This window comes from Lolium perenne, chromosome 2, assembly GCF_019359855.2.
Source record: "Lolium perenne isolate Kyuss_39 chromosome 2, Kyuss_2.0, whole genome shotgun sequence".
In the NCBI taxonomy this organism is placed as follows: Eukaryota; Viridiplantae; Streptophyta; class Magnoliopsida; order Poales; family Poaceae; genus Lolium; species Lolium perenne.
The window spans coordinates 262842433-262860336 of record NC_067245.2 but is presented as its reverse complement, the minus strand read 5'-3'; the positions used below and the strand labels follow the sequence as shown (position 1 = coordinate 262860336).

General features: G+C 42.7%; 1 protein-coding gene across 1 annotated transcript; it reads right to left on the bottom strand.

Moving 5' to 3' along the window:
* Nucleotides 1–14054: 14054 nt before the first annotated feature.
* On the bottom strand, nucleotides 14055–15788 carry LOC127335817 (uncharacterized). Its single transcript, XM_051362552.2, has 3 exons — nucleotides 14839–15788; nucleotides 14626–14748; nucleotides 14055–14274 (listed from the first exon to the last, which is right to left on the bottom strand). The coding sequence occupies exons 1-3, from the start codon at nucleotides 15635–15637 to the stop codon at nucleotides 14240–14242; spliced, it is 957 nt and encodes a 318-aa protein (XP_051218512.1). The 5' UTR covers nucleotides 15638–15788; the 3' UTR covers nucleotides 14055–14239.
* Between the last annotated feature and the right edge of the window lie 2116 nt (nucleotides 15789–17904).

The following is a 17904-nucleotide window of genomic DNA, read 5'->3' as shown; positions in this document are numbered from 1 at the left end:
TTTACGGACTGGTACCGTATTGTTAAAGAATCAAGAAATGATTAAGTCCTATTGCATACTTTTAGTAAACCTCACATTGTTGATTCAAAGAACTATGGTTTCAATTAGTACCTAAAGTTATCTTGTCTCCGTGAAACTTGAAGTTCAAATCTGTTTGAAAAGTAAGGAGCTGAAAATTTAGTTTTCAGAAATAATCAAGGTATGAGATATATGTGATATCTAAGACCTTATTGCAAGATGATAGAATATAACTTGGTGAGACTACATAAACTCATAAGTTTTATGGGAATGTACGAAGGTTGAAGACGCAAGGCGTCCCAATCCTCCAACTATTGGGGCATTAACGATATTTGCATATCCATGAAGTTATCGTCCTTAGTATGCACCGTTGCTAAGAATCGTCGTTTCGAAGCATCTCATGATGATCGGGTGTTATAGATTCTACGTGTGCATACAACGGGTGCAAGCCAGATTTGGACATGCGAATACTAAGGTTAAACTTTATGAGCCTAGCATGTACATACATGGTCTCAGAAAGTCGTCATGAATTGATGGATAAAATTATGAGTGAAATTGTTCATCATATTACAAAGTTACTAATAGTGAAATCTAGAACACTTGTCATATGATGATCAACTTCAAAGTAAGAACCTCAAGGTTATTGATATTTGACCAACAAACTTAGAAGTTATTAAAGAAGAAGTGTTTTTCTGAATAATGAGGAAAGCTAAGAGAGAAACTACAAAAAATTATTGGCAGAAAGAAAGAAAAGACTAGAAAGTCTAGCTCACGTGTATATAAATGATATACATGTTATGGATATATTCCTTGTTTGGTCACATAATGAAATTCTTGGGTATTTGTACTAGGTTGGTTGGTATGAGATGTCATACAATACAACGCAATACAAGAATACGATGGCCTAAGTGACTAATAAGGAATATGGTAATAATGCACGTCTAGAACATAATAAAGTGTTATCATGTTTGTCGTTGGCATTCTACCTAGCCCTCAGAATTTATAATAAAGAACTTAATAATTGTTATTTTGCTCTGGTCAAATGAAAACAATGAGTTGTTCAAATTATGACCTTACTCCATGTACGGTGGATAAGTTATTATAAATCTTAATGGTGAAACACACATACATAACACTGACGCTAATATGCCGCAAGGCAAATGATTTGAATTCCACTCATTTGTGGAACCGCTATTTAGGTCATGTTGGAAAGGAACGCATGAAGAAACTCCATGCAAATGGATTATTGGAGTCATTTGATTTTTGAATCATTTGGCGCTTGCAAATCTCTTCTAAAAAGAATGACTGAAATACCGTTCATAGGCCAAGAGTTGAACGGGCAACTAACTTAGTGAAAACATACATGATGATATATGTGGTTCACTGGGCATAGTTGTGTGCAGGAGATTCTTCTACTTCATGAAAACTTCCAACAATAAATTGAGTATATATATGTGGATATATTCGATAAGGAAGAAGTTTGAAACATTTGAATGGATTCAAATAAATTTCAGCATGAAGTTGAAATCATCGTAATAGAAAAGTCAAATATCTATGATTGGATCATAGTGGAAATATTTGAATTACTAGTTTTAGCGAACATCTAAGAAAGTTATAAAATTGTTCTACAACTCACGTTTCTTGGAGTATCATAGTGATGATGGAGTATCCGAGAGATGTATCCAAACCTTGTTGGGTTAATGATGAGATAAAATATTGATGCCATTATATTTTTATGGACTATGCTTTAGTGACTACCGCTTTTATACTAAATAGAGCATCATCATGATCCGTTGAAATGACACCATACGAGTTATGGCATGGGTATAAACCCTAATAGTCATTTCTTTAAATTTTGGTCCAAGAGTTTACAACCAAAATCAGATGAATGTCTTTGTTGGTTATCCCAAAGTATTGATTGGGAATTCTTTCCACTATGGATACAAAGACAAAAGTGTTTGTCAACGTTTATTATTTATTTCCAAGAAATTGTTTCTAGCGAAATTTTTGAGTGGGAGGACAATAGAATTTGATAAGGTTTATCAACCTGAGCATAATGATCAGAGTAGCGCGGCATCGGAAATTGGTTCCGGAAGCGGCCACGACGATCATGGCTCCCATGACTACAAAGTGTTTTAGCCATGGAGATCGAAGTACATATTGAACCTTGTAGGTATGGTTTACTTTGTGATCAAATAAATGATTTGTGGATAAAGGATTGATTTTGAACAATGATAAACCAAACAAAGAAGTTATGATGGGCTCTGACTCCGTTAAAATGGCTATACGCCATGAAATCCAAGATAGATGAATACTTTTTGAAAGTAAATGGATCTATAAAATTGATGGACTTGGATGTAATATCCTTGAAGAAGCTTGACTTGTCGAAAAGTTGTTTACGACAAAGTTCAAAGAGTTAACTACGATAAGATTAGATCTTCCGTAGCAATGCTTATAGTCTATGTGGATTATTCTAGTAATCACTACATATTTCTTTATGAGATATGTTAGTAGGATGGCAAAATACATTACTTATCAGAAGTGTGTATTAAAGGTGTATACAAGATAGAAACAAGAGTTTTGCTAGTCCGTGGAATACTAGGTAGGTATACGAACTTCAATTGAATGAAGTAAGTATCACGGAGTTGGAATCTTCACCGGATGAAATAGTCAAAGAGTTTTTGATTTCATCAGAAACGATGAAGATGCTTGCATTTGCAAGAAATTAAGTGGAAGCGCTGAGACATATTTGTAATGCTTTATGTAGATGACATATAGTTGGTTATAAATGATGTAATTATATACTTGATTAAAAGGTTTCATTGAGAATTTACTTCAATGAAAGGATATGGACTGAAACATATTTAATGTCAAGATCTATGAACATAGATTGAAACACAAAAATAAGTTTAAGTCAAAGTACATAGAATGGATATTGAAGTAGTTCAATATAGAAATATTAAGAAAATGTTCTTATCATGTGAAGTTTTAACAAGACTTGAGTGTATCTTACACTCAATGAGTAAAAACACATGAGTGATTATAGATCACGAATAATAAGTACACAATCAGATGTTTTGTGCTCTTAAAAATGTTATGAGCATGTACCGGAATGATTCATGTGATGATCGTTGAAAAACAGTAAAGAATATTCTTGAGTACTTAAGAAGAACCAAGGATATATATATATATAGTTTTGTATGGAGAAATGACAAACAAATCGCTGTAAGGTGTTGCAACGATATTTGTTTTGTTACATATGAAAATAAAAATTTCAATCTCAAATTAGACTAAGTGTTGTTTAAAAGGTAGCACAATGAGCTAGAAGTTTACTATGCTATATTTAGAAGAGTTCTAAATATTGTGACGGATTCTACAAAAGAAGGCAGAGTATGTCATTGTTTTGACAATGACAGAAGATGTTAAGTCAAGAGGTTCTTTGAGAACTTGGTGTAGTTCCGACAGAGTCAGAACTTTGAAGCTATATTGTGTGTGACAATATTAGTGACATATTTCAGACCGCGGAATTAAGGTTCCACCAGAAGACCAAACATATTTAATGCCGACTCATTTGGAAATGAGTGATGCGTTGAGACGCAAATGAATTACAAAATACATACGTTTCTGAGCGTGTCAGATCCGTTGACTAAAACCTCTCCCGTGAGCAAAACATGATAAAGCACCTAAGGCCAAGGTGTTATATCTTTACAAATGTAAACTAGATTATTGACTCTAGTGCAAGTGGGAGACTGTTGGAGATATGCCCAAGAGGCAATAATAAAATGGTTATTATAATATATCTTTGTGTTTATGATAATGTTTACATACCATGCTATAATTGTATTAACCGAAACATTGATACATGTGTGTTATGTGAACAACAAAGAGTCCCTAGTAAGCCTCTTGTATAACTAGCTTCTTGATTAATAGATGATCATGGTTTCGTGATCATAAACATTGGATGTTATTAATAACAAGGTTATGTCATTATATGAATGATGTAATGGACACACCCAATTAAGCGTAGCATAAGATCACGTCATTAAGTTATTTGCTATAAACTTTCGATACATAGTTACCTAGTCCTTCGATCATGAGATCATGTAAATCACTTATACCGGAAGGGTACTTTGATTACATCAAACGCCACTGCGTAAATGGGTGGTTATAAAGGTGGGATAAAGTATCTGGAAAGTATGAGTTGAGGCATATGGATCAACAGTGAGATTTGTCCATCCCGATGACGGATAGATATACTCTGGGCCCTCTCGGTGGAATGTCGTCTAATTAGCTTGCAAGCATATGAATGGTTCATAAGAGACCACATACCACGGTACGAGTAAAGAGTACTTGTCAGGAGACGAGGTTGAAAAAGGTATAGAGATACCGATGATCAAACCTCGGACAAGTAAAATATCGCGTGACAAAAGGAATCGGTATCGTATGTGAATGGTTCAGTTGATCACTAAAGTCATCGTTGAATATGTGGGAGCCATTATGGATCTCCAGATCCCACTATTGGTTATTGGTCAAAGAGAAGTCTCAACCATGTCTACATAGTTCGCGAACCGTAGGGTGACACACTTAAGGTTTGATGTTGTTTAAGTAGATATGGAAATATGGAATGGAGTTCGAAGTTTTGTTCGGAGTCTCGGATGGGATCCAGGACATCACGAGGAGTTCCGGAATGGTCCGGGGAATAAGATTCATATATAGTAAGTCATATTCCAAGTTTGGAAATGATCCGGTGCATTTATGGCAGGTTCTAGAAGGTTCTAGAAAAGTCCGGAAGAAAGGCACTATGGAAGGTGGGACTCCACAAGCTTGGCCGGCCAACCCCTAAGGGAGGAGTCCCAGGTGGGCTCCACCTGAGGTGGCCGGCCACCCTCGCTCAAGGAAAGGTGGGAATCCCACCTAGAGTGGGACTCCCATCTTGAGTAGGTTTCCCACCAAAGGTAGGTTTTGGTGTTGGGGTCTTATTCGAAGACTTGGGATACAACTCTTGGGGCTTCCACCTATATAATGAGGGGCATAGGGTAGGGGCCGGCTACACCAAGCCACTCTTGGCCGCAGCCCCCAAGTGGCCGGCGCCCAAGCCCCCTCTCCCAAATCCTAGCGCCCCTCCTCCACCACTTCTCCCGCATACGCTTAGCGAAGCTCCGCCGGAGATCTCCATCGACACCGCCACCACGCCGTTGTGCTGCCGGGATTCCGAGGAGGATCTACTACTTCCGCCGCCCGCTGCAACGGGGAGAAGGACGTCGTCTTCATCAACACCGAACGTGTGACCGAGTACGGAGGTGCTGCCCGATTGTGGCACCGTCAAGATCTTCTATGCGCTTTTGAAAGCGGCAAGTGATCGTCTACCGCAGCAACGAGAGCATCCTCTTGTAGGCTTTGGAAATCTTCAAGGGTTAGTCTCGTTCATCCCCTCGTTGCTCCCATCTTCTAGATTGCATCTTGGCTTGGAATTTGTTCTCGCGGTAGGAAATTTTTTGTTTTCTATGCTACGAATCCCTACAGGAGCACCACTTTTTGGTGCGGAATTGTTAGTTAGTAGTGGCGCACCAATATAGGTGTGCGCCACTCACACCATTCTTATGGCTAGGCCTTTTCCTAGTAGTGCAACCTGCTAATCTTGGTGGCCCCAATTCGGGAAAGCTTCTCTTTAGTGTCTTGTGGATCACCCTTTGATCTCCCGCTAGTGTCCCAGCCCTCTCACCTTGTCAGCATGGCTGCTTATACACGGCCTTGCTTCGGTAGCTGTCGGCTCGCCTAGTGCCTTGGGGGGCTTTGCTAGGTCGGCGTATGGCCGTAGTCTCAGCCGGTGTGCCTATCCCAATGCCTTTAAGAAATGTTGTGTTTCGGGTCTGGACCTAACCCAAGCTCGGGGGTGGTGGTTCGGGGTCTGGGTGAAAGCTTTGCAGGACTTCACTACTAGAAAAAGGCTTATCAGTGGTGCACCCACTTTGGCTCTGCTATGACACCACTACTAATGGTTAGCAAGGTGCACCCGTGCCATCGGTAATCCAAATACCAAGCAGTGCAACTGCGCCACTGGTAATCCAAATACCAGTGGTGCACCACCTGGTGCGCCACTGCTAACCATTAGGCTTGCCACTGATATGCCTCCATGGTGCGCCACTAGTACTATAAATGGTGCGCCACTACTATTTTTAAAAATTTGATCTGGTTCTACCACGTTTTTTTGCTCGTTATTTTTTTTAATTATTTGTCCATTTCATCTAGCCCATTTTTTGTTCGTTTTTGTTCTCCGATTATTTGTCTCATGAGATTTGTTGGAGGATGTAAGAGAGAAGAGGATGTAGGATGGAGGAGAGGAGTGGCCACATGGAGGAGGAGGGAGTGGCCAGAGAAGGAGAAGAGGAAGTATGAAGGAGGAAGGAGGTGGCCAGATGGAGGAGGAGGGAGTGGTCGGAGAAGGAGAAGAGGAAATATGGAGGAGGAAGAAGGGAGGAGGAGGAGGAGGAGGAGGCCGGGCGTGGGCGAGGAGGTTGGAGTGGAGGAGAAGGATGAGAGAATGGAGTTGAGGAGAAGGAGGAGAGAGGAGAGATAGCTGGAGTGAAGGAGGAGAAAGGAGAGAATGGAGTGGAGGAGAAGGAAGAGAGGATGGAGTGGAGGAGAAGGTGGCACTCATGCAGGTGGTGGCCGGCCACATTTTGAATTTCGATGGAGGGAAGCTTAGCGGGGTGCACCACTTCTACATTTTTTCAATTTTTTTTGAAATTTCTGCCCAAAATCTAAATCCTGAAAAAGTCATGTTTCCTTTTCGATTTTTGGTAATCGAAAAATTGTCTAAATGCCCGAAGGGGTTAAATCGAATAGGAAATTTTGAGTATATATATTTTCATATAAAAATATTTTCATCAGAGGTCGCATACAACCAGAAATCCTGTTTTACCGAAAGATGATGCCATTTTGCAAAAAAACAATATCCAAATTCATGTTTGTTAATTCACATTAAAACTAGATGACATAATATATGGGAATCACGAAGGATTTTATTTTTTAAAAATTTTATCTAGTTCTTTTATTTTTTCCAAAACCAAAAAGGCAACCTAGGGGGATGTGGTGGAATTTTGGTGGGGAGTTACCAGTGGCGCACCTGTGGTGCGTCACAAGTAGCAGTGGCACACCTAAGAGGTGCGCCACTGGTAAGCATGGGGTGAGGAAACACACATACATAACACTGACGCTAATATGCCGCAAGGCAAATGATTTGAATTCCACTCATTTGTGGAACCGCTATTTAGGTCATGTTGGAAAGGAACGCATGAAGAAACTCCATGCAAATGGATTATTGGAGTCATTTGATTTTTGAATCATTTGGCGCTTGCAAATCTCTTCTAAAAAGAATGACTGAAATACCGTTCATAGGCCAAGAGTTGAACGGGCAACTAACTTAGTGAAAACATACATGATGATATATGTGGTTCACTGGGCATAGTTGTGTGCAGGAGATTCTTCTACTTCATGAAAACTTCCAACAATAAATTGAGTATATATATGTGGATATATTCGATAAGGAAGAAGTTTGAAACATTTGAATGGATTCAAATAAATTTCAGCATGAAGTTGAAATCATCGTAATAGAAAAGTCAAATATCTATGATTGGATCATAGTGGAAATATTTGAATTACTAGTTTTAGCGAACATCTAAGAGAGTTATAAAATTGTTCTACAACTCACGTTTCTTGGAGTATCATAGTGATGATGGAGTATCCGAGAGATGTATCCAAACCTTGTTGGGTCAATGATGAGATAAAATATTGATGCCATTATATTTTTATGGACTATGCTTTAGTGACTACCGCTTTTATACTAAATAGAGCATCATCATGATCCGTTGAAATGACACCATACGAGTTATGGCATGGGTATAAACCCTAATAGTCATTTCTTTAAATTTTGGTCTAAGAGTTTACAACCAAAATCAGATGAATGTCTTTGTTGGTTATCCCAAAGTATTGACTGGGAATTCTTTCCACTATGGATACAAAGACAAAAGTGTTTGTCAACGTTTATTATTTATTTCCAAGAAATTGTTTCTAGCGAAGTTTTTGAGTGGGAGGACAATAGAATTTGATAAGGTTTATCAACCTGAGCATAATGATCAGAGTAGCGCGGCATCGGAAATTGGTTTCGGAAGCGGCCACGACGATCATGGCTCCCATGACTACAAAGTGTTTTAGCCATGGAGATCGAAGTACATATTGAACCTTGTAGGTATGGTTTACTTTGTGATCAAATAAATGATTTGTGGACAAAGGATTGATTTTGAACAATGATAAACCAAACAAAGAAGTTATGATGGGCTCTGACTCCGTTAAAATGGCTATACGCCATGAAATCCAAGATAGATGAATACTTTTTGAAAGTAAATGGATCTATAAAATTGATGGACTTGGATGTAATATCCTTGAAGAGGCTTGACTTGTCGAAAAGTTGTTTACGACAAAGTTCAAAGAGTTAACTACGATAAGATTAGATCTTCCGTAGCAATGCTTATAGTCTATGTGGATTATTCTAGTAATCACTACATATTTCTTTATGAGATATGTTAGTAGGATGGCAAAATACATTACTTATCAGAAGTGTGTATTAAAGGTGTATACAAGATAGAAACAAGAGTTTTGCTAGTCCGTGGAATACTAGATAGGTATACGAACTTCAATTGAATGAAGTAAGTATCATGGAGTTGGAATCTTCACCGGATGAAATAGTCAAAGAGTTTTTGATTTCATCAGAAACGATGAAGATGCTTGCATTTGCAAGAAATTAAGTGGAAGCGCTGAGACATATTTGTAATGCTTTATGTAGATGACATATAGTTGGTTATAAATAATGTAATTATATACTTGATTAAAAGGTTTCATTGAGAATTTACTTCAATGAAAGGATATGGACTGAAACATATTTAATGTCAAGATCTATGAACATAGATTGAAACACAAAAATAAGTTTAAGTCAAAGTACATAGAATGGATATTGAAGTAGTTCAATATAGAAATATTAAGAAAATGTTCTTATCATGTGAAGTTTTAACAAGACTTGAGTGTATCTTACACTCAATGAGTAAAAACACATGAGTGATTATAGATCACGAATAATAAGTACACAATCAGATGTTTTGTGCTCTTAAAAATGTTATGAGCATGTACCGGAATGATTCATGTGATGATCGTTGAAAAACAGTAAAGAATATTCTTGAGTACTTAAGAAGAACCAAGGATATATATATATATAGTTTTGTATGGAGAAATGACAAACAAATCGCTGTAAGGTGTTGCAACGATATTTGTTTTGTTACATATGAAAATAAAAATTTCAATCTCAAATTAGACTAAGTGTTGTTTAAAAGGTAGCACAATGAGCTAGAAGTTTACTATGCTATATTTAGAAGAGTTCTAAATATTGTGACGGATTCTACAAAAGAAGGCAGAGTATGTCATTGTTTTGACAATGACAGAGGATGTTAAGTCAAGAGGTTCTTTGAGAACTTGGTGTAGTTCCGACAGAGTCAGAACTTTGAAGCTATATTGTGTGTGACAATATTAGTGACATATTTCAGACCGCGGAATTAAGGTTCCACCAGAAGACCAAACATATTTAATGCCGACTCATTTGGAAATGAGTGATGCGTTGAGACGCAAATGAATTACAAAATACATACATTTCTGAGCGTGTCAGATCCGTTGACTAAAACCTCTCCCGTGAGCAAAACATGATAAAGCACCGGAAGGCCAAGGTGTTATATCTTTACAAATGTAAACTAGATTATTGACTCTAGTGCAAGTGGGAGACTGTTGGAGATATGCCCAAGAGGCAATAATAAAATGGTTATTATAATATATCTTTGTGTTTATGATAATGTTTACATACCATGCTATAATTGTATTAACCGAAACATTGATACATGTGTGTTATGTGAACAACAAAGAGTCCCTAGTAAGCCTCTTGTATAACTAGCTTCTTGATTAATAGATGATCATGGTTTCGTGATCATAAACATTGGATGTTATTAATAACAAGGTTATGTCATTATATGAATGATGTAATGGACACACCCAATTAAGCGTAGCATAAGATCACGTCATTAAGTTATTTGCTATAAACTTTCGATACATAGTTACCTAGTCCTTCGATCATGAGATCATGTAAATCACTTATACCGGAAGGGTACTTTGATTACATCAAACGCCACTGCGTAAATGGGTGGTTATAAAGGTGGGATAAAGTATCTGGAAAGTATGAGTTGAGGCATATGGATCAACAGTGAGATTTGTCCATCCCGATGACGGATAGATATACTCTGGGCCCTCTTGGTGGAATGTCGTCTAATTAGCTTGCAAGCATATGAATGGTTCATAAGAGACCACATACCACGGTACGAGTAAAGAGTACTTGTCAGGAGACGAGGTTGAAAAAGGTATAGAGATACCGATGATCAAACCTCGGACAAGTAAAATATCGCGTGACAAAAGGAATCGGTATCGTATGTGAATGGTTCAGTTGATCACTAAAGTCATCGTTGAATATGTGGGAGCCATTATGGATCTCCAGATCCCGCTATTGGTTATTGGTCAAAGAGAAGTCTCAACCATGTCTACATAGTTCGCGAACCGTAGGGTGACACACTTAAGGTTTGATGTTGTTTAAGTAGATATGGAAATATGGAATGGAGTTCGAAGTTTTGTTCGGAGTCTCGGATGGGATCCAGGACATCACGAGGAGTTCCGGAATGGTCCGGGGAATAAGATTCATATATAGTAAGTCATATTCCAAGTTTGGAAATGATCCGGTGCATTTATGGCAGGTTCTAGAAAAGTCCGGAAGAAAGGCACTATGGAAGGTGGGACTCCACAAGCTTGGCCGGCCAACCCCTATGGGAGGAGTCCCAGGTGGGCTCCACCTGAGGTGGCCAGCCACCCTCCCTCAAGGAAAGGTGGGAATCCCACCTAGAGTGGGACTCCCATCTTGAGTAGGTTTCCCACCAAAGGTAGGTTTTGGTGTTGGGGTCTTATTCGAAGACTTGGGATACAACTCTTGGGGCTTCCACCTATATAATGAGGGGCATAGGGTAGGGGCCGGCTACACCAAGCCACTCTTGGCCGCAGCCCCCAAGTGGCAGGCGCCCAAGCCCCCTCTCCCAAATCCTAGCGCCCCTCCTCCACCACTTCTCCCGCATACGCTTAGCGAAGCTCCGCCGGAGATCTCCATCGACACCGCCACCACGCCGTTGTGCTGCCGGGATTCCGAGGAGGATCTACTACTTCCGCTGCCCGCTGGAACGGGGAGAAGGACGTCGTCTTCATCAACACCGAACGTGTGACCGAGTACGGAGGTGCTGCCCGATTGTGGCACCGTCAAGATCTTCTATGCGCTTTTGAAAGCGGCAAGTGATCGTCTACCGCAGCAACGAGAGCATCCTCTTGTAGGCTTTGGAAATCTTCAAGGGTTAGTCTCGTTCATCCCCTCGTTGCTCCCATCTTCTAGATTGCATCTTGGCTTGGAATTTGTTCTCGCGGTAGGAAATTTTTTGTTTTCTATGCTACGAATCCCTACAGGAGCACCACTTTTTGGTGCGGAATTGTTAGTTAGTAGTGGCGCACCAATATAGGTGTGCGCCACTCACACCATTCTTACGGCTAGGCCTTTTCCTAGTAGTGCAACCTGCTAATCTTGGTGGCCCCAATTCGGGAAAGCTTCTCTTTAGTGTCTTGTGGATCACCCTTTGATCTCCCGCTAGTGTCCCAGCCCTCTCACCTTGTCAGCATGGCTGCTTATACACGGCCTTGCTTCGGTAGCTGTCGGCTCGCCTAGTGCCTTGGGGGGCTTTGCTAGGTCGGCGTATGGCCGTAGTCTCGGCCGGTGTGCCTATCCCAATGCCTTTAAGAAATGTTGTGTTTCGGGTCTGGACCTAACCCAAGCTCGGGGGTGGTGGTTTGGGGTCTGGGTGAAAGCTTTGCAGGACTTCACTACTAGAAAAAGGCTTATCAGTGGTGCACCCACTTTGGCTCTGCTATGACACCACTACTAATGGTTAGCAGTGGTGCACCTGTGCCACTGGTAATCCAAATACCAGTGGTGCAACTGCGCCACTGGTAATCCAAATACCAGTGGTGCACCACCTGGTGCGCCACTGCTAACCATTAGGCTTGCCACTGATATGCCTCCATGGTGCGCCACTAGTACTATAAATGGTGCGCCACTACTATTTTTAAAAATTTGATCTGGTTCTACCACGTTTTTTTGCTCGTTATTTTTTTTTTTGAATTATTTGTCCATTTCATCTAGCCCATTTTTTGTTCGTTTTTGTTCTCCGATTATTTGTCTCATGAGATTTGTTGGAGGATGTAAGAGAGAAGAGGATGTAGGATGGAGGAGAGGAGTGGCCACATGGAGGAGGAGGGAGTGGCCAGAGAAGGAGAAGAGGAAGTATGAAGGAGGAAGGAGGTGGCCACATGGAGGAGGAGGGAGTGGTCGGAGAAGGAGAAGAGGAAATATGGAGGAGGAAGAAGGGAGGAGGAGGAGGAGGAGGAGGAGGCCGGGCGTGGGCGAGGAGGTTGGAGTGGAGGAGAAGGATGAGAGAATGGAGTTGAGGAGAAGGAGGAGAGAGGAGAGATAGCTGGAGTGAAGGAGGAGAAAGGAGAGAATGGAGTGGAGGAGAAGGAAGAGAGGATGGAGTGGAGGAGAAGGTGGCACTCATGCAGGTGGTGGCCGGCCACATTTTGAATTTCGATGGAGGGAAGCTTAGCGGGGTGCACCACTTCTACATTTTTTCAATTTTTTTTGAAATTTCTGCCCAAAATCTAAATCCTGAAAAAGTCATGTTTCCTTTTCGATTTTTGGTAATCGAAAAATTGTCTAAATGCCCGAAGGGGTTAAATCGAATAGGAAATTTTGAGTATATATATTTTCATATAAAAATATTTTCATCAGAGGTCGCATACAACCAGAAATCCCGTTTTACCGAAAGATGATGCCATTTTGCAAAAAAACAATATCCAAATTCATGTTTGTTAATTCACATTAAAACTAGATGACATAATATATGGGAATCACGAAGGATTTTATTTTTTTAAATTTTTATCTAGTTCTTTTATTTTTTCCAAAACCAAAAAGGCAACCTAGGGGGATGTGGTGGAATTTTGGTGGGGAGTTACCAGTGGCGCACCTGTGGTGCGTCACAAGTAGCAGTGGCACACCTAAGAGGTGCGCCACTGGTAAGCATGGGGTGAGGAGTGGACCATGGCAGATCTTTAGTGCTGGCGCACTACTGGGCGGTGCGCCACTGCTAACTTGTCTAGCAGTGACGCACCAGTAAAGTGGTGCACCACTGCTAACAATCAACGGCTATGCCTTTTTCTATTAGTACCTCGGTCTCTATCGACGACTATGACGCATTCGGGCGCCATGCCTTTTCTTGGAGGCGTTACTGCAAGACCCCCTCTCATTTGGATCCTCAAGTTCTGCGAGGCTGCGGCCCGTCGTCGAGTCCACCTTCAACTGTTGTGTTGATGCGTATGAGGTTTGTTGGTGTGGTCTATAACATGCTCGCTCCAGTACAACAAAAGACAAGACTCTCTCAACCTGACGCTTGGTGGCACCCTCTGTGTTGTCTTTTTTTTTTGGTTAGTTTTTACGGTTTATGCTTCCTGTGTGTTGTAAGTTGTAACTCATGGTGTAACTTTTGTCCGGTTGATGACTTTATTAATTTAAAGCCGGGCTCATTTCGAGTCTTCCGTCTAAAACTAAAAGTTTTGACCCTTTGCCGCACTGCCCCCTCACGATTCGGCGCCTCGAGTCTGGGCAAGGAGCCTCCGACGGGAGTTTAGGTGGTGGCAATGCCTGGATTTTTTCAGCGAAGCTGGTTGTTCCTTCATCTATGAAGTTGGTGTTGTTCTTGTGCGATTTCAGTTTATCCACATCTCATGCAGATCAAGCAGAACTCAACCAAGAACCGTAATGGAAACAGAACTAGTGACCGGCAAGCTAGCTAGATTAGCAACTATTATACACATAACAGACCGATATTTTATTTCCCGTACGATCGCGTGAAATGGCCGTGCATCCAAGTACAGTACCTGAGTACCATGAATCCAAGTGCAGAGAACAGAACAACATAACAGTTCGCTGGCTATAGCTATATGTCCTCTCTATGGCAGGAGCTCACCAAAGTTCATAAAGCCACCACCCTCAGTCATCGTCTGCTGCAGACATGGCTTCCAGAACTGGACATAAGATGTAAAGATTAATTGGAGATTAAATCTGTAAGCAGCCGGGAGCTAAAAAGGAGACTGGACGATGGTACCTTTAAAAACAAGGCAATTTTTAGCTAGCCAGAGTACTCCGTGGAAATTTTATTCTACGAACTCTTACCCTATCATATCATCTCGTTGGTGTTCTTTCTAGCTCGGTTCCAAAGTAGCAACTTTGTTTAGATGATAACGCATCTAAACACATTTTAATATATAGAAACATCGGTATCTAAACAAAGCCGTGACACTTATTTTGGAAAGAAGCTAATCTCCGGCCGGTACATTAGTGAAAAACACTTACTTCCGAAGGACGGGAATACATACCTGCATTACACCTGTTGTTCCGTATCGTCCAAACGCAGAGAAAAACAATCACCGCGCAAACGACCACGACGATCATCACGGCAACGCACACGGTAAGCACGAGATTATCCTTTAGCATCCTCCCTGCGGCAACGCACACGCATCGATCACAAGTTAGATGGAGAATCATACAAGAGAACCACCAAGTTATACAGCTGAGTGATCATTACTCACTGATCTTCTGTATCAGAGGCAGCCGTGGAGTCGATATCTGGAAGCGCAGGTAGCAGTTCGAGCCGACGACCGCGGCGACACGTCCATGCGCGCCGCCGTCAGCCTCCCAGGTCTTTGCCATCATTAGCGACGCCTCCCGCAGGCAACCCACGCAGTCCGCCGCGGCGCGGTCCCTCGCGCACTGCGCCAGCACACGCACCGTGCGGTTTCCAGCTGTAGCGTCACCTTTGCTCGCCGGAGTGGTCGCGTCGGCCGTGACCACCGAACCCTTCGCGGCTCCCGGGGCCAGGGACTGCGCCAGCGCCACAAGATTCTGCACGCTGACGGTGTCGGGGATCGGGATGGCGTCGCCGGAGAAGAACACCGTGCTAAAGTCGTCGTCCAAGCCGGCAGAGGAGTTGGCGCCGTCTGCATAGCCCAGGAAGCAGCGCCGGTCCCAGAAGCCTGCGCGCCGGCTCGCGTCGCCGCATTTCCTGGTGATCTTCTTGCGGGCGTTGGACAGGCAGCGGCGGCACCGCTTAGGTACGGAGTCGCCGAAGCAGAGGCCGCGAACCAACGCGCGGTCGGCGACGGCCACGCCCCCGGTCTGCAGGGAGGCGAAGCCCGTCGGCGCTGCAGCCGAGGGGAGGGCTTTCAGGAGGTCGAGGAGGTTCTCGCGGAACGCGCTGCCGCCGTCCGACATGGGCGTCGGCTGCGGGTAGCACTTGGCCACGAAGGAGTTGGCTCGGTCCTCAGAGGCACCGGCGGACGCCGTCATGGCGACTAGGAGGAGAATGGGGATGCAGCGGGTCAGCGCCATGGATTGGGCACGAAGGAAGATCGGAGAAAAGTGACGCTCGAACCAGAGCGCAGACGGCAGAGTAGAGAATACCACTGATTGCTACTCTGTTAGGTTTCGCACATGGATTAGTAGTCCTAACATCCACCAGCGCCTCCCGCGTCGAACGACGCGGCATTGATCGATTTGGACAAAGGAGGAGCTGCGTGGTTGCTATACGCCTTTCCCATTCCATGCAACGCGATGACACCGACCTCTTATCAGCACTAAACAGTACGTGAGCTCGATCGGGCTCTGGCAAAAGTGTTGCGATCATGTACGGGGCTTTTGCCTCATCGCCTCATCGGTTGTCTAGGAGACTAGGAGATTTCCCAGCAACTTCCTATGTTATGTGGTGATTTATTTGGCTGCTAAACCCATATGCAGCTAGGAAAATCTCAATTGCAACACACATGTAGCTACAAAAAATGCATTGCAAACCATGTGCAACTCGGCCTCATCCCTTGTTGTCTAGGAGCTTTCCGAGCAACACCCTTGTCATATGGTCAGTATTTCGCCACCAAACTTACCAACACTTCTTGTGTGTATATGTGTTTACGTTTGTCCTATCTACCTCAGTTCAAACTCAAGTGCGACAACATTGTAAGAAAAAGGCACCACAATTATGGCTAGGGCTACAAAAAAAACCACCACTATTTAAAATTTTACCACAAAAAATCACCATATTTTTTTCAATAAGGGAATATATTTATATCAAAAGATTCCAATTACACCTAGCCTCTGCAAAAAAAAAAAACCACCACATGAATCTCTAATTGTTGCGAAAAAGTACTGATTGCATGATTTAGCCAGTTTGACGCTCATTCTGATAGCGAGCCCCACCTGCAAGCCGGCGTGTCGCGGGGCACACGACGCTCGGACATGGACTTTAGCGACCGTTAACGGCGCGTCACTGGTTCTTTCACTCGGTCAGTTACCTCTCCCGTGCTCGCTCTCATCACCCCGTTGTGTCGCCGAGCTGATGCCATGTTGTCTCCACAACACATAAGTCTATTTTGCAACACTCAATATGGTCAACTATTACCCGCTTCTTCATCATCTTTAACAATGTAAAATCTAGCTGATTAGGATCGGGGCTCAGATCGGGGCTCAGGGAAAGAAGGGGAAGTTCCACTTGTGCCTTCAAGTGTTAGCATCCCTGACCAAGCTCCCACACTGGGCTTATGTTCAAATGTTCATGCACACCCAAACACGGGCTTACAAGCTGGGAGCCACACTAGTGCAAAACAGAGATTCAGTCCCGGTGTATTTGGGGCTTTAGTCCCGGTTCAAAACCGGGACTAAGCGTTCGCGATTAAAGGTCTCTACCTTTAGTCCCGGTTCAAATATAAACCGGGACTAAAGGGTCGTCCATGTGGTGCGGTCAGGGGATTCGTGGTGGAGGACCTTTGGTTCCGGTTCGTCATACGAATCGGGATTAAAGAGTCTCCGCGCGGAAGAGAAAATGGTCGTTTTTCTGCCGCGGCAGAGGTTTAGGGTGGAGCAGCGTTTCTCTGTCGCGGCAGAGTTTCAGGGTTTTATGTCATTCAAATCTGCAATGCATACATCATTCAAGAAACCACAACATCGTCATGAATATATAGACATCATCATGAAATACAGTACACGTAATGCATGTTTACAATATAAAGTCGATTCTTTTGACCATCTCTATTTTGTATCCCTAATGTCATATATGAACTCGATATGCTCCAGTGTGACGCCCCGGAACCGGTACCATGAGGATTCCAGCGATCCCGCCGAAATCCGCACGATATCGATTCAGAGACGCCCTCCGACACGACGTGCGCGAAGAATCACACACGTGATGCCAGAGGAATTAACACGAGCGGTAACATTACAACAGGTTTTACAATAGAGCCCACAAGATACATATATTACAACAACGACTCCAACGAGTCAAAATACAAATATACATACAAAGATCCAAACCATACAGAAGAGCGAATACATCCGAGTACGGACAAGATACAAATTGGACTAAGAGTCCTGAAGATAACCAGTGGCGTCCATAACCCTGCCCAGGCCAAGCCAGAAGGGTAACCTTGCTAGCGTCGTCTTCATCGAACATATCTTCATACCTGCCCGGTTATATCCCGTAGAAGCAGCAATAAGTACGGGTTCATACTTAACAAGACTTCAAGACGTATAAGCATTCGTCAACCAGTCGTCCTTTGTACTTGAGGCACGCAGGGGACTTAGAGGACGCAAGAGGAACGTCATAGGCA